Source organism: Mauremys mutica, chromosome 2 (genome assembly GCF_020497125.1).
Source record: "Mauremys mutica isolate MM-2020 ecotype Southern chromosome 2, ASM2049712v1, whole genome shotgun sequence".
Taxonomy (NCBI): Eukaryota; Metazoa; Chordata; order Testudines; family Geoemydidae; genus Mauremys; species Mauremys mutica.
Window position 1 is genome coordinate 114,859,671 of NC_059073.1, and position 22,983 is coordinate 114,882,653.

Genomic DNA, 22,983 nt, shown 5'->3' on the forward strand with positions numbered 1-22,983 from the left:
ATACCAAAAACGATACATGCATACAAATAGGATAATCATATTCAGCAAACTGTAACCTTTCCAATGATACCGCATAAAATCATGATGATGTTATAATCATATCATAATAATATCACTGTGAAGAATATGGGGTGCAATGTCACACATGCATTTACAAATTTATTTTTAAATATTGAATAAACCTGTTTGCAATCTAGAAATCCTAAACTTCGTCCACACCATGTTTATCAGAAATTTTTTATATATATGCACTTAGATCTTTTGGCTATCAATTCCTCTTACTATAACTTTAAAAACTTTTAATTTTTAGTGGTGATTTAAAAAAAAAATATTTGAAATTCTCAAGTAACTTCACCCCTCCATCTTGTGCAAGGTTATGCTCTCCCTGATATCTAACTGGTCACACTTACAGCTTCCTAATCAATCTATGTTTTGTTGGTTACTGTGTTTGTAATGTTGGTGACTAACACCACTCTTTAAAAACACAAAATGTATTATTTATTTGTGTTCAAGAGGGGAAAAATACTGTCTTGATTGAAAAAAATCAAAGATGGTGATACACTAGGCATTTCAATTTTATATTGAGCACTTTTATTCCAAACATTTTATTTTTTAACAAAGCAGAAAAAAAATCACTTCAGAATGTGTCTTTTGCATTTTTATCCCAATGCCTTTTTCCACGATGCAAAAGGTGAACAGTTTTAGTAACTATAGTTAGCCAAGATTTATAAATTATTCATTCTTCATTGAAATGTGATAGGCCTAGTCCTCACTACAATTTGTAACCAAGTTTGTAGCCAATTACTGCCTTGGTTGGCTCTAATTGTGGGTTGTGTCCTCACTTTTTTATCATTGTTGTTATTATAGAAGCACTTAAGGACCTCAAAGAGGGCCTCATTGTGTTAGGCACTGTACAAATTACACAAAGATAATCCCTGATCCGAGAAGTTCGCATTCCGAGATTTAAACAATATTGTTAAAGCTCAGCAACCATGGCAGCTAACAGTGTTTGTTTGGCTTCAGCCAGAGACCTAGGCTGGCACATGGTTGTTTTACTGTTACTGGTTCAGCATGCTTTCCGCCCAAACTGCAGCTGTCCTAAACGTGTTTATGAAACTGGTGTGCTTGCTCCTTCCTCCTCCCAGCTCTCTGTATGGTAGGACATTCCAAAGTGCAATGCTTCGTGGACTGCTATTGCTATTCTGTGTTTCCTCAGGACACACGCTTTGTTTTGATGAGGTATTATGGAATGTTTGCCCAGATTTTCCCAAAGCACACTGATACAGACACAGTTAAGCAGTATGGTAGATATAGATACACAAATATGGTTGTGATTGCAGAAAAGCTGCTATGTGCAAATAAACTGAACCACGTTATTTGTAACCAGTTGTAACCCTGTATTTGAGGAAATAAACGGGGGGGATATATTTCAATCAAGTTAGCTTCACACCACTGAGCCCCATTAAGTTGCAGACTAGCTACCTTTGTTGTAGCCAAGGATTCACCCAGGCTACAGCCAGCCAACTAATGGTTTCAGTTGTGTTGAGCTCTCTCAGTTGAACCAACGTGATTAAAAAAAACACCCATCTTGCCCCTCAAGATGTACCCTTAAGGCAGCTATGGCTCTGACAGCATTACAAAACCACAGTTAACAGTTGTGGCATGGTGATATAAGTCCTTAAAAGTAGATGTACAGGTTAAGTGACTTAAACTATATTGAAATAACCTTTTAATGAATCTGTTTCTATATTTTCCTCAGATCCAGGATAGACCATCTTTGCTATGTGAAGTAAATACCAAAGCCAGGCTTACATGTCTAGCAGTATGGCTAGACAGAACTTCAGAAACCAAAGAGAACCCTGACAATGCTACAACCTCTTCTTATGGTAACAGAGGGCGATCGTGATTATTTTATGTTGAAAATAATTCCTATTTAAGTGCTATTAATATAGTGAGAAAATAGAAAATACGAGAGCAGGTGAGAGTTTTTATTGCATGTTTTGTGGCTGAATGTGGTGCTCTCAAAACTAAGGGACGTGAGAGCACTTCTTATTTAGGATATCATACTGATAGATGGTGCAAACTTTCTGGCCTAATACTGTCTCAGTCTGGAGCAGTAATGCCACAACTACTGAAGACTCAATAAATAAGCAACCATACAATGGCATTTTGCAGAATCACTTTTCAAATGGAACTGCACTTGAAGGATTAAGTTTTCCAGCTAAAAATATACAATTTTCTCAAATACACACGACCCAACTTACTGACTGTATTATTGAAACATGCCAGTCTGACACTTTGGGTATTCACCCAGACCACTAATGGTTTCTGTCACTGCCTTCCCTGTAACCCTGGGTGCCTCTGGAGTGCAGCTTTGGTTCAGAGCCCTGACACCAGCAGCATGCACATAGCATAATGGTCTCACCCTGGCTTTCACTAGTCCAGTTGCTCCTTGTAGGATGACTCAACAGTCCTTCCAATCCTGAGTCTCCCCAAAACCATCTCCCCTGCAGTGTCCAATCCCTCTTATTGGACACTCAAAGAGATAACACCAAGTTCGCTGCATCCAAAAAGCCAGTACACAAAAGAGCTTGTCAGCTCAGCTGGGGTGATCACACTCCCCCATAATACACAGCACAGATGGTTTGTAGTAAAACGAAGAATAATTTTATTAACAAAGAACCTAGATTTAAATGATTTCAAGCAAAAGTGAAAGAGATATGAAAGCGCTACAAACAAAACAAAAAGAACATGCTTTCTAGTCTCGACAACTTAATTCTAGCAAGATACAGTTTTTGCCTAACATAGTTTTTTACATCATATTGTCAGCATTCTGCAGCCTGTTGTAACAGGAGGACCCACCTTTCACAGATACAAAGCGCTGACTGCTTCGTTGTCTCAGGTGATGAATATCCTAAAGTCCTGTAGCAGCTTCTTATATCTCCAAAGTTTATCTTTGTCTTCAAAGCCAAGAAGCCTTCCTGGGGGCTCAACATTCTGTTTCCGCCAGGGACCAGATGCCATGTTAATTTTGCAGTCTCCTGAGATTTACAGTGCAAATGATATTCCTGCAATATCCGGTGCAAATGAATGGCTCATTGTCCTTCTTTCTTGTCACACCTGGTTCAATCTGCAGTTGAGCCAAAGAGGTGTTGGCCTTTCTCTTTTGTCTGTTTTACAGACTCCAAATCATAATATCGGAATATCCATAATTTCACATACAGCATTATTACACACATTTCAGAGTGATATTAATGACCAGCGGGTTATTGGTTTTCCAATGATATATTACAGGAAACCTTTTAAATGAATATTATAACAAGTGTGTGAAGTTCATTGAGCTGGTCAGGCCAGCTGAGATTTACTGTTATATACCAGAGGCCATGGCCATCTGGCATTGGGGTGCTCGGATGGTCACAGCTAGTGTGACCAAAATCTTAATTCTCTGCAGTCTTCTCTAAGCACCTTTAAGTAAGAATTAGTGTGGTAATAGTTATGTAAATAAAATGCTCAGGCTTTTAGGATACTGTTTTTGACTGGCAGTATGCTGTGCATGAGTCCTTAAAACTGTTGGGTCAGATTTTCAAAATTAAATGTATGCAGTTTTGTGTACCTAATAGGTCACTTGCATGTCAGGTATGTATGCATTAAGTAGGTATGGGCAGATGTATTTACCCATTGCATGGGCCTAACTTAGAAAATCCAGCCCAGTATTTTTTTTACTCGGCAGTCATGCATGACCATGTAAAATACATTTACTTGTCCGCTTGATGTTTGAACACTGCATACCATGGCACTCTCATCTCTTCCGCTAAAATATATTATAGAGCTCATGCTGTTTCAATTTCTTTTTAAAATGGGGGAAAATAAATTTGTACTTCATGCCAGCAGAGATTCCAAATATTGAACTTAAAAACTCATGATAAATAACTTTTTCCTTTGTTTCAGTAAATGAAGATGAACAGCCATTGATAACTAGGAAAAAGAAAGTTTGTTGGACTGATAATAGTGATAAATCAGCAAAGGAAGATAGGCAAGTGATGCCCAAGAAAAAAAAATCAGAAGGTGCACAGCAAAAGAAGAAAACGAAACTACAGAACTCAAAATGAATGTAACTTCTCTACCATTCAAATAATAAGCTGATATTAGTAAATTTTGGTATCACTGTAACTATTTTTTACACCTATCACTTCTACTCAAGGCATTTTTTGTCTCCTCAACAGGGCACGTATCTCTGAAACTATCTTAATTTGGGGAATAGAAAAGTTTTCTACATTGATAAATGACCATTCAGAATTTTGGAAGGTGGCAAATCTGATGGTACTAACTTCTCTTGAAATATACCATTCAGAAGTAAACACATAATGTAGTATATCTAATATATATTTTAATTATCTCAAGTATATTATAAAAATTATCTTTGAGCAGTTCTGAAATTCAGTTTAAAACTACAAAAATTGCCGCAGTTCTGTGTTAATATACTTGGATTTTCTGGTTTTAATCATTAAAACTTGGAAATAGGTTTCAGTGAAATATACAATGAAAATGTCTGCAGTTAACCAATTCTACAATGTTAAATTGTTTGCAACAGGACTGGCAGCCCATAAAGATCTTCCACAGTGTTTGGGCACTTGTATCTAGGAGGACTTAATTTTGGAGGGGGCCAGTTTTTTATATAATTCAGGGTAAACTGTGTTTTAAATATACCTAGTAGGCTGGATTTTTTTAATAAAAAAATGTGCCTGCCTTTATCACTTTAACGGTTATTTTTAGACAATCTTAATATATACTCCATGATGTCAGAAAAATAGAACTACCAAAAATATCCTTCATATATTCACAAAAAGAAAACTTGTGTTTAACCCTTGAGACAGCAATGAAAAAAGGTTGTAAAAGCAAACAGTATATTTTTTTGCCTTCTAATATTTCAAGTCTTTAATTTTAAAAAGACCTGTCTGTGTCCATAAATTCAACCCTGTTTATGTCCTCTTTTTCCAGGAGTTGGTTTACTTGATTGAAACAAACACTTTGGTAACTTTTATGCAGGCATTTTACAAATATTTACATTTACTCTTGAGCTGTTGAAATGCCAGTGTTAAGAAGTGGGCTAGAACAACTTTAAGAGGTTCTATAGGTTTTAAATGTTTATGTTCAAAGACATCTAATATAAATTAGTTAAGTTGGAAAAGCTTATTTTCATTTCTTTCCTTCTCCTTTTCTCTCCCCTAAAAATGTTTATCAAGTCTGTGCTCTGAGATTTATTGTGTAAAACAAAGAAAGAATAGTATTTATTATGTACATAAAGTTGACTCCCTGATGAACCATTGTGCTAAGTATTCGTACTGGGCATAATTCCACCTATCTTTAAAGGAAAGTGAGCAGAGAATGTTCAGTAGTCAAAATAAGAATCATGGCTGACAATAGGCACTAAAGCAGAAATGTTCTCTACTCCAGTGGTTCTCAACCAGGGATCCCTGGGAGCCATGAGCAGGTTTCAGGGGCACCACCAAGCAAGGCCAGTGTTAGACTTGCTGGGGTCCAGGGCAGACAGCCGAAGTCCCGTCTCATGGGACTGAAGCCCGGAGCTCTGAGTCCCACCACCTGGGGCCGAAGCCGAAGCCTGAGCAATGTAGCTTCGCCTGGGGCCCTGGCAATTGTCCTGCTTGCTTCCCCGTAACACCGGACCTGGCTTTTATATGCAGAAAACCAGTTATTGTGGCACAGCTGGGCTGTGAAGTTTTTATAGCATGTTGGTGGGGGCCTCAGAAAGAAAAAGGTTGAGAACCCCTGTTCTACTCTATATAAAAATTTGATTAACTTGAATATAGAGGACCAGATTAGTATTGAAGGGATAGGAAAACTCAACAAAATGAATTGGGGCCACACTGGAAAAGGAATGCAGTGTATCTTGGGGGGGGGGCATCAAATAAAACCTGTAAAGTATTTTAGCACAACAGCCTGACTCTGGCTGAGCACTAAAGGGTCCTCTGACACAAAAACAAAACAAACATCTTCTGGACTGTGCTAGGATCATTTACTTTATGTTGGCAATGTGCTCTTGGAGTAGGTATCTAATCTTTTGTAATTTTTCCCCTTATTTAGTTGAACTAAACCCTGTCTGTCTTAATTTGATTTTTAAACCTGGTTTATATTGATTTAGCTTAGCTTCACAGGAACAGTCTAAAGCAGGGGTAGGCAACCTATGGCACGCAAGCTGATTTTCAGTGGCACTCATACTGCCCAGGTCCTGGCCACTGGTCCGGGGGGCTCTGCATTTTAATTTAATTTTAAATGAAGCTTCTTAAACATTTTTAAAACCTTATTTACTTTACATACAACAATAGTTTAGTTATATATTAGAGACTTATAGAAAGAGACCTTCTAAAAATGTTTAAATGTATTACTGGCACACAAAACCTTAAATTAGAGTGAATAGATGAAGACTCGGCACACCACTTTTGAAAGGTTTAAAGTCACACCTTTTATTTAAATTTACACAATTCTGGATATACATTAAGGCCTAAAATAGTTTTTTTAGAAGCTTCTGGTTTTATACATAGCTTCTACCTATATAAAATAAGCCTGATCCATTTGAGGGTATAGTGCGAGATATACCCAATCAAACTTTTGACTGATTGCTAGGCCATTTTAGTGGCAGATATTGAGAGTTTTGTATGGTTCTTTTAGAACTATATTTTGTATAGTATTTTCAGATGTTTATTTTTATTTCTATCTAATATGTCTATGGGCTGAGGTGATGGATGTCATTTATACATGTAGACTAGTAGGTAGTAGTTGTGGATTTTTAAATATGTAGGATGAATTTTCACAAACACTGCAATATATGGAAATATGTAGATTAATCTCTACCCAGAAAATAAAGCATATACATTTTTAAGAATGTGGATCAAAAACTTAAGCATTTCTTGACTAATACCCTAATCCAGCCAAGATTTTTGCACTTGCTTTCTGCACGTGAGTAGACCTATGGTCTTCAGTGGAATTGCTCGCATGTAAATCTTTGCAGGATGTAGACCTAAAGAATGACACCTCTACCCCGATATAACGCAGTCCTTGGGAGACAAAAAATCACACCACGTTATAGGTGAGACCGCATTATATCAAACCGGCTTTGCCCCCCACCCTCCATTCCTTGTTCCCTGACTGCCGCCTCCGGAGACCCCTGTCCCTAATCACCCCCAGGACTCTACTCAACCCCCCTGTCCCCTGACTGCTCCGACCCCTATCCACCCCCACCCCCCCGCCCCCTGACAGGCACTCACCGGCAGCGGCGGGAAGTGGAGCAGGCCGGCCCCGGTCCACTCCATTCTGCCAGCTCCCAATTGCAGCGCTCCGCTTCCCAACGTCGGTGAGTGCGGGGAGGTTGGGGAAAGGATGCCCTACCCCCCAGTACTCACCTGCAGTAGGAAGCAGAGCGACATGGCCCCAGCCCGCTCAGCTGGGGCTGGGGCAAGGAAAGCGGTGTCGCTGGGGGGCGGATAGGAAAAGGTCCTGCACTCACTGGCGGCGGGAAGCGGAGCGCCATGGCTGGGAGCTGGTGGAGTGGAGCTGGCTGGGGCTGGGCTGCTCCGCTTCCCGCCGCCGGTGAGTGCAGGGAGGTTGGGGAAAGGACACCCTCCGCACTCACCGGCAGCGGGAAGTGGAGCAACATGGCCCCAGTCCGCTCCACTCTGTTACCTCCCAGTCACGCCACTCCGCTTCCCGCCGCCAGTGAGTGCAGGGAGGTTGGGGAAAGGATGCCCCCTGCACGCACTTGCAGCGGGAAGCAGAGCACTGTGGCTGGGAGCTGGCGGAGTGGAGCGAGCTGGGGCCAGGCTGCTCTGCTTCTGCCGTGAGTGCAAGGGGATCCCTTCCCCCAAGCCCCTTCCCCTGAGTGACACGGCTGGGGCGAGGGAAGCAGAGTGGGTGGCTCCCAGCCCCCCGCTAATCCCCTGGGCCACTCTGGGACTGCGGGGTCCCCAAAAGTGCCTTCCCACAGCTCCTGTCCCCCAGACCCTTGGGGGGGAAGCCCCTGACTGCCCCCAAGACCCTCTGCCCCTTATCAAACCCCTTGGTCCCAGCCTGATCCACTACCCTTAACACTGCTCAGCGCAGCATGTCAGAGCTTTACCGTGTTATATGCAAACCCGTGTTATATCAAAGTAGAGGTGTATATGATGTTAGCCACCTTCCATAAATGTCTCCACAGCCAAGTCTGTGGCCCCAGGTGCAAGTATACTCATGCTGACTATAGCCTGCTTCTGTTTCTGACTCTAATATTAGTTAAAAGGTTCAGTGCTGTACAGTGTTGGTTTGGGACTGCTCACCTTTTTCCTTTGAAATCTGAAATGTGGTGTGCACTCTGAATTCCTATTCAAAACCTCTAAGGTTCTTTGAACCCTGTAGTACCATTGAATTGAAGAAAGTGAGAAGCTAGTTTAAGCACTTGTACAGGTGGTTTTGTTTAAATCTTAGTTGTTTGTAAGAAAAAATTTTCTATATTCTTTGTATGACTTTGGGGATATATTTTACCTCACAGTACACAAGGTGTTTGCAGGAAATGTTAGTGCAAAACACTTCCTTCACTAAATGTGTCCATTTGGCTAGTGTTGCATACTTACTGTAGTGGAAGAAGCTATTGCATTTACTACAGTTGTGAATGTATTTGATGAGAGCCAGAAGGATCCTCTGTAACGACTTTCAGCTAATTACTAGACAGAAGAAACATACTGGAAAAAACTACTAATCAAAAACATCTGAAATGTATGTGTTACACTTCGATAAGAACTGAGCTGCAATGGAATAATACTGTTTACTAGATATGATCCCAGTAATCAAGTTATTGTCTGGATCTGAATTTCCTAAGAATTTGTGGGTGAGGTATGGATCTGGGGTTTCTTCTTGGGCCCATGTCTAGTTTTTACCACTCTAATTGTAGAGGAGTATATAAACTATAAACCATTTTATGCTAACTATAGGCTCAAAGTTGGATATTGGATAAAATTTCCATAAGTCAGGATTCAGTTATTACAGTAGCAGTTATCCTAGTTAAGTCTGAAATGCATCTCCTATTGTCAACTGCAGTCTCTCTCTTTATTTTTTTACTATTAAATAGTTACTGATAACATTCTCAAACTCCTTTTGGGCTGAAAAGAAATGTTTTTCATGGTTTTTTTTAGGTCAGAGGTGATGTTTAAAAAACAACAACAAAAACCTTTCACCAAAATCTATTAAGCTTTTATTTTTGTTTGTTTTTTTGTTTGTAGTGACAGACCAACCATTTTCTTCCAGGTGCTCCTGTCAGATATTTTTAGCAAATGTAATTCAGCAATAACCAGGGTGGGGGCTGAAAATATTTGTGTGTTAATTAAAAAAAAAAAAAAAAAAAGTTCTGCAAGGTAAACAACACTTCTTAGCTGAAACACATGTCCCACACTGTACATTGATAGCATGTTCTTATCACAATAATTACAGTCTATATGAAACCTATACTGAAGACCTTTTGCTGTCTTACTGGGCAAATCCAGGAGAGAAGCCTCTGATAAGACAGACATGCTGAGAAGAGATCAGAAGCACCAGGCACAATGGCCCATGATCTGTTTATCACAGCTGCACCCATTGTGGCTGGTTGGTTTGTGATTGAGCTAAAACATGTAAAAAATAGACATACCCTGTCAGAAAGATTCTTGATGCATGCTCTGTCTCTCTTCCTTTGTAAAACCTGTGGGAGCTGGTGAAGGAGGAAATTTATGACGTTCCCCTTGAACAGTTTCTCTCACAATATCCTCTTGGAAGGATGATGAGAGTTGGTATCCCTGCTCTTCGCAGGTCTTCAAAACAGCTGGATCTCCAGGGATCTGTAGATTCCAAGGATCACAGGAGGCTCTGTGCCTCCATGTAAGCTGTCTGCCCTGGCTATTCCTCCCTATCCCTGGCTTCTTGGTAGCATGGCTTTAATGGAGCTGCCCTACCAGGAATAACCCCCTAGTCACAGTATCAGATGGGTAGCTCTGTTAGTCTGGCTCTATAAAAAGCAAGAGAGAGTCCTGTGGCACCTTTAAGACTAACAGATGTATTGGAGCATAAGCTTTCGTGAGTGAATACCCACTTTGTCCAATACATCTGTTAGTCTTAAAGGTACCATAGGACTCTGTTGCTCTTTCCTCTAGTCACAGTTGCCCTTTATCACACTATTAAGGGAGATCCCTGCCAAGGAGAATTTGTCTCAAGAGACAACAGGGGAAACTGAGCGACTGACTAAAGGAACAATGAAACAGTGCTGTAAAAAATATAAATGAGAGAGGCAACTTTTTTTTCCCCCTTTCATCTCTGTAGGAGTTAGGTGTTAACTTGTAACCGGAGCAGGGACATGCCAGGGGACCAGACATGTAATGTGTAACTTGCTGCTGTTGTTTAAAGGGTGGCTATTAACAAAACACACACACACTCTCACTCTCTCTCTCAGATATCTAAATAAGCAGCCCTAATTAATGATTTGCATACTGCATCCGCACATGCTGTGAGTCTCTATTTCTAAGGGCCCAAGCCTGGTTGCTGGGAATTCCCTGTGCTTGACAGCAGTGGTGTGACGAAGTGGGACTGTTCTTACTGTTTCCTCGGAATACTGTGTGTGCACCTGAGTTTCCCCCATGCATTTCTTAAGTCTCCAGTGTGCATAAATGGCCGACAATCTGTCTTCTAGCAACAAATGGCTAGGGCCCTTCCCCCCTTGCAAGGGGATGGCTAAAGATGAACAAAGAGATCAGGTGACCTCCTGGCCCAGGAAAGAGATAAAGGCCAGAAAGGAGGGGCTGGAGGGGTTTTCAGTTTGGAGCTGGCTGGGGACGGGAAGTGAGGGCAGACTGGGTTGTCTGACTCACTGGGCCCCAGAATGGACCTGGCTGAGGGATCCCATTCTCTGTACCTACAAGCTCTGTTTTAGACCGTGTTCCTGTCATCTAATAAACCTCTGTTTTACTGGCTGGCTGAGAGTCATATCTGACTGCGAAGTTGGGGATGCGTGCAGGTCCTCTGGCCTCCCTAGGACCCCACCTGGGCGGACTCGCCGTGGGAAGTGCACGGAGGGGTATATGCTGAATGCTCCAAGGTCAGACCCAGGAGGTGAAGCCGTGTGAGCTTCTTGCCCTGAAGACAGTCTGCTCCATGGGAGAGGAGGCTCCCCAAAGTCCTGACTGGCTTTGTAGGGAGCAGTTCCAAAGCATTGCCCAGGGACTCGGTAACAAGTAGTGCTTAGGCTGTGCAAGGAATGAGGGCAGGGGTGGCAGGTTTGTAGAAATTTTGATAGTGCCCAGAACCTGCCCCCCCCCCAAACTCTGCCCCCCACCTGCCTAAGGCTCTGGGAGGAATGTGGGTGGAGGGAGGAGGTCTGGGGTGCAGGCCCTGGGCTGGTGCAGGGTCTGGGATGGAGTTTGGTTGCTGGGTCAGCAGGTGGGGGTGCAGCAGGGGGTGATGGGTGCAGGCTCTGGGAGGGAGTTTGGGGGTAGGAGAAGGTGTGTGGGAATGGGGTGGGAGTGCAAGCTCTGGGATGGAGTTTGGGGGCAGACTCTGGGCTGGGGCAGGGGTTGGGGGTGCAGGCTCTGGGATGGAGTTTGGGGAGGGAGGGATGCAGACTGGGAGGGAGTTTGGGGGTGGGAAGAGGTGTGGAGGAAGGGGGTGCAGGGGTTGGGGTTGTGGTTGGGGGTTAGGGGTTCATGATGCTGGGGGGGGCTCAGGGCTAAGGAAGAGGGTTGCAAGGGGATGAGGGCTCTGGCTGGGGGTGCAGGCTCTGGGGTGGGGCAGGGCTGGGGATGAGTTTGGGGTGCAGGAAGGCTGCCCCAGGGCTGGGGCCAGAGCGGAGGACTCCCCCCAGCCCTCTCCATGCCAGCAGCAGTGAGCTCTGGGGGAGGGCCCTCACCACCACCACCCCTGCACCACACTCACCCCACAGCACTGTCACTGCATGTGCTCCTAGGGCCCCTCTCAGGTCCAGGAAGCCCCCTTGCCTCCCCTCTGGTGGGTGCTGGGGGATGCCATCACAGGTGTGCATCTCCCCTGCTGCCCCTCACTGTAGCCTCACTGGGGGTGGGGGAATGGGCTGCCCCTTGCCCAGTGCCGGGCAGGAGCAGTGACTGTGGGCGGGGGGGGGGGCTATGCTGGTGGAGGGTCCTGCCAGAAAAAGGAAGGGTCTGAGGCAGAAGGGTGGGGGCAGGCGGCCTGGGGAGCCCTAGGACCCTGCGGCGGCAGTTCATGCCAGGGGCAGAAGAGCAGAGTCAGCGTGGCGCTGCAGGGGAGAGGGACCCCAGGGAGGTGTGTGGGGGCTGAGGCTACTCGGGGGAGGTGCAGGGGGGTGGCAGTCGGGGCCGGGGGAGGGACCCAGCCCCAAACATTGCTGGAGCTGGGCCCCTTCAACTCGCTGCCCCTGAATGAGGGGTTAAGGCCGCCCGGTCTCTGAGCTGTCCCGGGGAGGCTGGGGGACAGGAGCCCGGGCATAAGAGGCAATCGCCCCGCTAGCCACAGACGTGCCCCAGGGCCGGCCCCGCCTCCCGGGGAGGAAATACATGGAGGCCAGTGAGGCGCTCAGCGGCTGGAGGGAGCCCAGCCAGCGCGCCCGCCCCCTGGGCGGAAAGGGCGGCAAACCCCGCGCTACGGGCTGCTTAGCCGCCCTTCCCCTCCCCTCCTGTCGCCGCTGGGCCGGGCGCGGCTCTGATTGGCTGCCCCGCCCCGGGGAGGTTCGGGGGTGGAAGGTCGGGACGCCCCGTGCCGGGGTTTCCGCTGCAGCGCGGCTCCGGGCCGGGAGGGCAGGTCAGTGCGGCGGGGGACAGGGCGCCTTGTGGCCGCGGGCCTGCAGGGCAAGTACAGGGCCTGTGGGGAAGAGAGGGGGCGAGTACCTGGCTTCGTACCTCTCGCTCGGTGCTGAGCCGAGCTGCGCGGGGCGCTGAGCGGGGCTCTGTACGCGGGCGGTGGGGTGGGGGTTGAGCACGGTTGTGCTACGGGGGAGTGTTGGGAGGGGGAGGAGGTGCCAGTATTCAGGAGTGAAGTTTCTTGTGCGTTGCGGTTGGAGACTCCAGAGTCTGGAGATGGTGACGTTCCCCTCTGGTCACGCCTGGTTCCTCGCCCGGCCAGGCCAGGGCAGGACTGTTCTGAAGTTGCTTCACTCTGCATCCCTCTGGGGTGATCGCAGGGGTCTGTCAACCCATCTTACAGAACCGAGCCTCAACCAGCCCCCACCTCTGAGTTTCCCCAGACTGTGGGGAGGTTTGGATCCAGATTTGTGGCCGTTGCCTGTATGTGTACTGGGCTGAACCCAAACCTAGATCCAGACACCCCTGAGCCTGGAGAAAGTTCAAATCCAGATCTGATCATGGCAACATGGCCCAGTCTCTGGCTTTTCAGGGAAATTCTGGGCTAGAGCTATTGCAGGATGATGAGGTTTTTTACCCCTTACGTTGTCATTATAGGGAATTGCTTAAGATGCTTGACACAGAAACATTACCAATGGCCTCTGTTAAGGAGCAGCTTCAGTGCATGTCTCAAACCATTACACACTGAACCACCTTCCTAACACCTTCCTTGCAAATTTGACACCATCAGCTCAGGACTAAACAAAGACTGTGAATGGCTTGCCAATTACAGAACCAGTTTCTCCTCCCTTGGTTTTCACACTTCAACTGCTAGAACAGGGCCTCATCCTCCCTGATTGATCTAACCTCGTTATCTCTAGCTTGCTTCTTGCTTGCTTATATATACCTGCCCCAGGAAATTTCCACCACTTGCATCCGAAGAAGTGGGTATTCACCCACGAAAGCTCATGCTGCAAAACGTCTGTTAGTCTATAAGGTGCCACAGGATTCTTTGCTGCTTTTACAGAACCAGACTAACACGGCTACCCCTCTGATACTTCCTAACACACTGCTTCTCCTTGGGCTTCAGGTTCAAGGTTCATCAAACCCATTTAAAATCTATTTTCATATTCTATACTTAATGTGTGTGATATCCTTTCACTTAGTCCGGAACTGTTGATTCATATGGGATGTTTCTCCCTCACACTTGCATCCAGATACACTGTTGATATGATACATGCTTTCATGTTCTTAGGATTTGAAGTTTATGGTGTAAGTTTGTTCGTGTTTCTCAATGATTGCCAATAATTGTCTAAAAACAGAGCCAATAGGGAAGTTTGCATTACTGTTGCCCAACCTTTAGTCATTATACATTATACATAGAGGACTTCCCTTTCAAGTGTTATCAAGCTAATATCTTTGTGAGCATTAAAGTAAGTTAAAAATAAATTTAAATTGTATAAAAACTGTGTAAAGGAAAGAAGGAATGAAAAGAATTAACATAACTCTGATTTCCTTGTTATGTTCCCAGAATGGGTTTGGACTGGATAGGCTTTGGCTATGCAGCATTGGTTACATCAGGTGGAATAATTGGCTACGCAAAAGCAGGTATAGTAGTGATAAATCCTCAAACTCTCTGGTGCATAATTGACTCAGGTGTTGGGAAATGGAACCAGCCCCCCTATAAAAAGCAAAATATCAAGTTTTCTGCACAGTGTAACTTCTTATAAAAACAGACTATCTAAATGTTCATGTTGTTCTTAACTTTGACAGTTTAAGGTTTATGCAGATCTTTCACTGTAATTGGGATTGGACGGCTGTATTATTTGAGTTGGTGTTCTTTCGTGATAAGCTCACAATCAGGCATACCAGTCGTCTACTGGTGGCCTTTATGTTCTTTGGATGAATCGCAGTAAGCTTACTTCAGAAAGGCTTTATTGCTGATGTCTTGAATATCATTGACCTACTTATACATTTTCAGAGAACATATAAAAAGGTTAAATGTTAGTAGTTTTTTATTTTGTTTTTTATAATTGATACTAGCACCATCTTGTACACTACAAATGGTCCCCTCATCACTTCTGCAAATGGTACATTTAGAAGAGTAACTGCAAGTATTTAGAGAGTTCAGCTTTCCATTTTAACCTTTCTGTAAGTAGTGTGACTTGTTTGTGCTGTGTCACAATTATTTAGCAACATTTCTTTGCAGAGCTGCATTGAATATACTTGCACTTGGAACTTTATTCCCTGATCTGCTGCTTCCAGTTCTGCTTTTCTTGGTTTTCATTCCTTCATACAGAACTGTGGACCATCAGCTCTAAAATGCTTGCAATGGGAGGCCTCAATTCATGTGGAAACCCTCATTCAATTTTTAGGGTAGACTCATGTTGAATGTGGACTGAGGAGTTTGCGTTACCTGAATTCAGTAGGAGTTTGCCCACAAATGTGAATAAATTGGAGCTCCAGAGAGCTTATTAATGTGCTTCCACTAGCTTGTTTCATCCTGACCAGTCAGGGTGAAGGTAATAAACAACATTTGGAACTTACACTGACCTTTTGATCAGTATTTCTCAGAGCATTATTATCCTCTGTTTCCAGACGGGGAAACTGAGACCCAAAATTTAAGTGACTTGTCTGAGGTCATGTGGTAATTCAGTGGCAAAGCCAGGAATGGAACCCAGGTCTCCTGACTCCCAATCTGAGAGGAAAGAGGAATTTTTTAATTTTTTTTTGGAGGGGAGGAGTAAAAGCAAGTGAAGTGATTTGACAGGGGAATGAGAGACTGCTAATAACTGAGACCTGTCTGTGCCAGTAAAAGTACAGGACAGCATGTTAAAAATAAAGGAAGTGTAGCTGAGTAAATGGCCCTGTCCATCATTATATTCACTTTATTCTATAGCCATCTATTTCTAACTTAAACCTGAAAATGTTCAACCAGTCAGATCACTGACTGTTCTGATATCCTTGCAAAAAAGATATGCCTTATATAATGATGTCACCGTTGACAGAGTGGGCTCTTTAACCATTTTTTTTTCTTTTTTAAAAAATGTTCTGTGTAAATTACCTCTACTGTATATTCCTGTGTGGAGATCCTTATGATGGCACCCCCGCCTGACTTCATATATTCAGAATGTCCAAATGTGTATGTAATGACTTAAGGTTTTGTTTGGCTTCATCACAAGTACTGAAACATATCTTGCCTATGTTGTATTCAATTGGGAGCTCGGCTCCAACACCAATCTGCAGGTATGCCAGGGAGATCTTGGCATCATGCCACCTAACTCACTCCCTGCCCAGTTGTGTCATGGAATGGGGGGAGGAGGGAAGTGGGTACTATGTGTGAGTAGTTGTGGGCATGGGCATCTCAATACTGTAGATCATTGAGGCAAAATTCAGGTATGCAGTAGCCATTCTGCAGAAAATCAGTTATGCCACATTTGCAGGAGAAACTGTAGCTACACTGCTGAGGCTGCTGAACTGGATGGGAATAGAGTAGCCACTTGCTAATGTGCATGTCTTTTCCTTACACAGATGAGTATATCCTGCACCTCCTCTCTCTCTCTCCATCCCTTGCTTTATCCCAGATTTGGGATCTGAACCAATAGTGCAGCTGATGTGTTGATGACTAAAGAATGATCAGCTTCCTACAGCACTAAGTGCTCATCATTCTGGTACACTTGGAGTAAAGACTTTTATCATACTGGCCTGACGATTTCAGATAATTTTAATGGTGACCTGCAAATGGAACAGACAGAATGCTATCACCATTAGCAATAGGTGTGGAATGCTCCTCTTAGCATGGTTGATGAAGGCATTCAGCACTTATTAAAGGTGATGACATTTTGTTAATTCCATTTACAGGTTGCCTACAAATCACTGAGGATAGGACTGGAAATAGCATCCATCTTCTGTCAATAGTGCACGGTTATCTTTTGCACCAAGGACCAGATCTAAAGCCCACTCAAGTCTGAGAATCATTTTTTCCATTGTCTCCAATGGCTTTGAATTTGGGCCTTGTGTGCGTTTAACCTTGAATACTTCTATTGTTGGTGCCTTCCAGCCCTTCTTAGTAAATTGTCTAATCGTCTTGCCTGGCTAGTTTAAACTTTCTTTTTCTAATCTCAGGCCATTACTATGTGAGATCTGTACCACCCACCATAGTTAATCCCTTTATTTCATGCTAGTACTTCTCAAGAGCTTCTGGAAACATTTTATTGGGGGGGGGGAACAAGTTCTTTTACCCATAAAAGGTCATGTCTGATGCTTTTATTCTAGTGACTCTTTTTGTGTTTGTAATTTATCGATGACTTATTTGCATGTTAAAGAACTAAGTGCTGTAATGTTACCTGCAACTAATCTAGAGTTATTTGGTACTTTGTTAGGATCTGTATAATGACTTCCTTAATAAAAGCCAGCCTATTTGAATATTAACATCCTTTCACATTTGATCTAAATTCTACTCTACCTTATAACAGTGAACAGATATGATTGTTTTATTTGACTGCTTGGTTTATGGACCAAGTTTGTCTGATCTTCTAATAAGTGCAGTATGTTTGATTTATTCAAGGTAGTGTCCCATCTCTAGCTGCTGGTCTTCTTTTCGGGAGCTTAGCTGGACTGGGTGCTTATCAGCTGTCTCAGAATCCAAAAAATGTGTGGCTTTCTCTGAGTGAGTATACTTTAAAATATGTATGTAAAACAAACTTACTGTTATGTTAATAACACTTCAAGGGTGTATATTATGGTGCAGCAGTAGAGAGCACCATAGTTAAGATTGTGATCCAAAGTTCAATTTTAACAGGGCATTTAAAACCTTTATTATGTAAAACTCACTGAAATGGCAAAAAGCAATGCATAAAATATAAACTTAGAGCACTATTTGAATTTTTCATGATGGTTTCATGAAAAATGAATTGATAGAGAGAATGAGAGTTTTTAAAAATTATTCCCTTTGGTGTGTCTCCCCAACTCCCTCCCTGCTGGACTGTCTCACTTTTCTTTGTTCTCCTTTTGCAATAAATCTAAATCACTCAAGGCTCTGGCTTTTAGCCACATAGGAATGAGTACATGAAGATACCAAGTATATCAGTTATACTGTACATCAGGTGTGTTTGTCTGTAGAGCATTGTCTGACATTTTAGCCTTAATGGAAAATGTGCCAAGCCAAGCCTGCCAAATTTCAGTTTGAAGAAAAATTTGCTGTGGGTATGAATGGTCATCACTTCCAGAAATAGTGAAAGAGAACCCCCCATCAAATGCTGCCAGTAGCCTAGAGGAAAGAGGAGACCGGGAGGGAGTTCAACTTTCACCTCTTCTACGTGCTGTTTAAATTCTTCTGCAATTCACTATCCCTATTATTGACTACAGCCCCGAACCCCTACCTAGAATACCATTAGGAAAGAGCTGTTGAAAGCACCCTTCCCCCCCCCAGCCCCCTTTATTTTTAAAATAAGTTAATAGTTGATGCAAGTTCACTGCAGGTCCAGACCCCAGGTCTAAGATAACAAACCCTAATCTTCTCCACTGCACCATACTGTCTTTCAGAGAGACTAAAACGGTTTTGGGTTATCTTGTCCTTAACAGCTGTAAACCACATTCTTTTCCCAGAGCCGGGGGTTCTGATCATATATTGTTTACTAGTCAGCAGTAGAACACTGAACTCGCTTAGAAGTGTGTGTCAAGTCCTCCTCCAGTGGCTGGTCTAGAAAGGAAGTGCTCCTGTAGCTCAAATAATAAGAGCCTAAGTTAAGGGACCAGAAGGTCGAGGAGTTCAGATTCTGCTGCTGCTGGAAAGTGGGGGTGTATGGTTGCATGCAGTTCACATAGTGAAAAAACTACTTTTGGTCAGGGTTTTTTGGTTAAAAACTACAATCTGTAATATGGTGTGAATCACCAAAATACATGTTTCATATTGCAGCCACTTGTCACACATTTTGTTTGTGTAACCCAATGGAGGCAAGAAGTGTTAAGCATAACCCTCGGTGTCTGATCCACAGAGGATGTCTCTCTGTGACAGCTCTCAGCTTGAGGTCATACCTCTTCAGAACAAGCTGTAAAAATGCTCTAAAGGCCATTGGTTCAGTCCCCGGGCTTGGCCAAATTGATGGTTGTCACATGTGCTGGTGTCTCACATTGAGCCATGTGCTTTATACTGGCTGGGAGGAGGGAGCACAATAGGCATATCTGCTGTAATGCAGGGATGACACCCTGCTGCTGCAACTGCTCCTTCACAGAGGTTCTCTCCAGCTGACAGGTTATGTTTTCACTGCTAAACCTGGAGGGTTGCTCTCTGTTTACTTTTTAATAATTTATAAATGGGGATAAAATGGTATAGGCACCCAATTTACTGAGGAACATCACAGCCTCTCTCACTCTTCCGAAGGGTCAATATAGATGCTGCTTCAACAATGCAATTTATTCTTCTGGTTCCCAGGCAGGTGCAGCTTCCTTTCTCGCGGACTCTTGAGAATTATACACTCAAGCTGTAGTAAAAAAAAAACCCCAGGAAGTTAGCAAACAAAAACTAATTTAATGACAGTTAAAGTTGTGGCACTCCACCCACTCAGACCTTAGAACTACGGAAATAAGTTATGGGGAAAGACTTGTGCATTCCTTTTCACCTTCATATTGCCTATAGCACTCTTGCTGTGCACTCCAGGGCTCCATAAGGCTTTCGTTCCCATCTCCAACTGATGCCCAAAAGCAGTACATATTACAAGTTTAATGAAGGTAGGGTAACACAAATAGTGAAAGAGAAACCCCTATCAAATGTTGCCAGTACCCTAGATGAAAGAGGAGACCGGGAGGGAGTTTTATGTGCTGTTTAAATTCCTCTGCAATTCACTATCCCTATTATTATTAGGCATATACAGCATGTGCAGTGTGTAAAACCTGAGTCTAAAGTATTACCCCTTACAGAACAATGTGGGTTTTTTAAAAAAATACATAGTTTTGATTTTTCTGTTATATGACATTAATCATGTTTCACACTTGATGATCTTATTTATTACTCCTTTCTTTGCTCGCTCTGAGTTAGTATGTCTCTCTTGTGCACATACCTCTGAAATAGTTCTCACTGGTCATCTGATCTTTCATTTAGTTGCATCTGGAACACTGACTGGAGTTATGGGAATGAGATTTTACAACTCTGGAAAAGTCATGCCTGCAGGTTTAATTGCTGGTGCCAGGTACTATACCACATGCTGTTTCTAATCTTACTCCATATGCTCGAGTCACTCCTATTTAATTACATTGGGGTTAAATTACTGTATTCTAAGATTATAAAATATTTAAATAAAACTCCATGTATCTTTTTAAAAACAGATAATTTCAATTTTCTGCTTACTTATGTTTTATGGGGGAGTATTTGGAAGTTTGCTCTGCGTGTTTTTAAATTCAGTGAACTTACAATGTTTTCCTTTAAACAGTCTGTTAATGGTTGGGAGACTTGGACTGAAGATGATTGAAAAGCCCCATGGTCCATAATTGTGAACATCGTGTGACTTAATGTGTCAATAGGAAGCCTGAAAATGCAGCTGCCTGAATGTTCAGAGAGTACACAACTGTTCTTACATCAAAATAACTTTTTTTTTTTAAAGATTGGGGGAAATTGATGGGATGGATGGGTGTTAAGTATACAAAATATCATTTGTTTCCTCAGTCAATGTTTATCTGTACTTTTTTCTGAGAAGTTGGGTTAGTGTTCATTTAAATTTATCCTAATACATCTTTTATTAACCACTCCCATTTTGAGCAGTCCAAAAAAAAAAAAGTATAGACAACATATGAGGGAGAGAGGGAACTGGTGCCTAACATCATGATAAAGAAAATTCCCACTGTGGGCCAACAGGAGTACTTGGTCAAATACAATACAAATATATATAGTTACTCTGCATGCAAACTATCAGAATGCTTTACCTGACTGTGGTTTGGCTGTAAGAATGTGTCTAACACCAGCTGAATATTTAATTGCAAAATTATGTTGAGCAAAATGTCATTAAAGGAGATTGATTTTTATTCTAATAAAAACTGAACTTATATTGCAAAACTATTTCCTTTATTGGGCAAGTCTGGATTGGGGCTGGTTTGTGCCCTTCCTGTGGCCTACGTACCTTTTTCTTTTCTTAAGGAAATCTTTCCTGTGTACTGTTCTCCATATTCAGTCTTTGATCATGTAAAGAAAGATAACTCTTAAATGGAGGGGAAGAAGACAGAATTAAGTGTGTACATTGTGTTAATACTGCATTAAAGACTCTTTAAAGAAAAAACCTCTATTGTGGATAATTTCAGCAAGATTTATGCAGGAGTATTTGAACTGTTGAAGTCAGCCTAAAATACACAGTCACTTGCATATTCTATTCCAAATATAAAATAAGTTCTGTAGTTCTGGTCTTCCGTACTCGCCCTTTAGTTTCTAACAGTTCTTGAACATTTCTAGCATCTCTTCAGTTAATGGACACAAGTATGACTTTATTTTGTAATCATTAACATACCTCTGCTTTGTATGCAATCTATGGCTTAAACTGTAGTACAACTGTGGAAGATAGGGTTGATCTAGTACAGTCCTACAGTTTAACATCTTAAATATCATTATAATTAGAATATTATCAGCATTATAGTAAAGTGTTTTACAAGTACCAGTATCCCTTCACCCAGTAACAAAGTGCACCCACTTCTTGGGTGGAACTGAGCACCTTTTTTAATGATACATGGCAACCGCGTGCAGTGGTTTTAAGCACAAAAAAAAACTAAGCATGCTGTACCCAAGGTGGATTTAGGTCACCAGGATCTAACGAGTTAGAATCTGGCCATGATTTCAGGATTAAAAAAACCCATTACTCTGGGAGAGAAAGTGATGGGGGTGGGCTGGGAAGGGAGATCTTTAATAAGCATAAGTGTTCAGAACCTTAGGTTTTATCCCAAAGATAGTGCCTCTAGCAGCAATGACCACTGCTACCATAGTGAGGTACAAAGACAGCACCGATTTGGGAAGGAGAGGGCTACCTACAGACTCAGCAACACCACTATGTGCAGCCGCTGATGTTTTCCCTGAATTCCAATAAATTAAAAGATTGTCTTTGAGTTACCAAAACCCATTTCACTCTTAGAAATAACATGAGAAGAGAACTGAGCTTTGAAAGCAAACTGCTGAGGAGGAGAAAACCTTAGTTAGCTGGGGAAAAAAACTGGTTAAAAGAGAAATGGTTTCCAAGATATTACTAAGGCTCTGCTCTGCATTACGCCTTGCTCTAAGAACATAGCACATGACTCCCTGATTTGAATGCAAAGCATCCACCAAGTTACCATTCTGCTGGAGGCTTTAAAAGTACCATTTGCCATGTCCTAGTTCTGTCATCTATTGTGCTGTGAGCTGACAGCACCCTGCAGGGCCGCCCAGAGGGGAGGACAAGAGGGGCAATTTGCCCCAGGCCCCGAGCCCCACAGGGGCCCCCACGAGAGTTTTTCGGGGCCCCTGGAGCGGGGTCCCTCACTCGCTCCGGGGGCCCCGGAAAACTCTTGCGGGGCCGGGTGCAGGAGCTTCTACGCTCCCGGTCTTCGCCGGCGGGGGAGGGGGTCCTTCTGCCCCGGAGCGGAAGGACCCCCCGCCGGCGAATTATCGCCGAAGATGGAGCGGGACCTGCCGCCGAAGTTCAGCCCGGTCTTCGGCGGTAATTCAGTGGCGGGGGGCCCTTCCCTTCCGGGACCCGCCGCCGAAGTGCCCCGAAGACCCGCGTCGGGGGCCCCCCTCCGCCGAATTACCACCGAAGACCGGGCTGCGCTTCAGCGGCGGGTCCCGCTCCGGTGGTAATTCGGTGGCGGGGGGGCCCCCGCCGCGGGTCTTCGGGGCACTTCGGCGGCGGGTCCCGGAACGGAAAGGCCCCCCGCCGCCAAAGACCCTGGGCCCCCGGAATCCTCTGGGCGGCCCTGGCACCCTGGCCTCACCGGCTGAGGATCAATACCTGCTCAGAAATATGGCCTGAGGTATTAAGCAGTATCATTTTATGGTGCTAGACTTCCCAGCTTGCCAGCTTTGCTCTCTGGTTGAACATTTTAATCTTTGGGAAAAGAAGGGCCAGAGACCCTCCAGGCAGTTATTACATAAGATGGAAAGCTTTGTTCCTTAACATCCCCCATCACATGGTGT

At 43.6% G+C, this 22,983-nt stretch overlaps 2 protein-coding genes across 9 annotated transcripts in view; both read left to right on the forward strand.

Moving 5' to 3' along the window:
* PAK1IP1 (PAK1 interacting protein 1) overlaps positions 1–4,982 on the forward strand; it is an 18,018-nt gene extending 13,036 nt beyond the window's left edge. For all 7 annotated transcript variants that reach the window (XM_045005146.1, XM_045005144.1, XM_045005141.1 and 4 more), the window contains exons 9-10: positions 1,760–1,886; positions 3,949–4,982. In XM_045005146.1, coding sequence (XP_044861081.1) covers positions 1,760–1,886; positions 3,949–4,109 — 288 coding nt within the window. In that variant the 3' untranslated portion in view covers positions 4,110–4,982. The remainder of the gene's footprint in view (positions 1–1,759; positions 1,887–3,948) is intronic.
* A 7,665-nt stretch (positions 4,983–12,647) lies between these two features.
* LOC123365069 (transmembrane protein 14C-like) lies at positions 12,648–21,106 on the forward strand. Of its 2 annotated transcripts, none has more exons than XM_045007697.1 (5): positions 12,648–12,801; positions 14,371–14,447; positions 17,407–17,508; positions 19,939–20,026; positions 20,267–21,106. In XM_045007697.1, the coding sequence occupies exons 2-5, from the start codon at positions 14,372–14,374 to the stop codon at positions 20,322–20,324; spliced, it is 324 nt and encodes a 107-aa protein (XP_044863632.1). In that variant the 5' UTR covers positions 12,648–12,801; position 14,371; the 3' UTR covers positions 20,325–21,106. The 2 variants fall into 2 exon arrangements, with proteins under 2 accessions (XP_044863632.1, XP_044863633.1); XM_045007698.1 differs by having other exon boundaries at positions 12,728–12,848.
* The last annotated feature ends 1,877 nt before the right edge of the window (positions 21,107–22,983 follow it).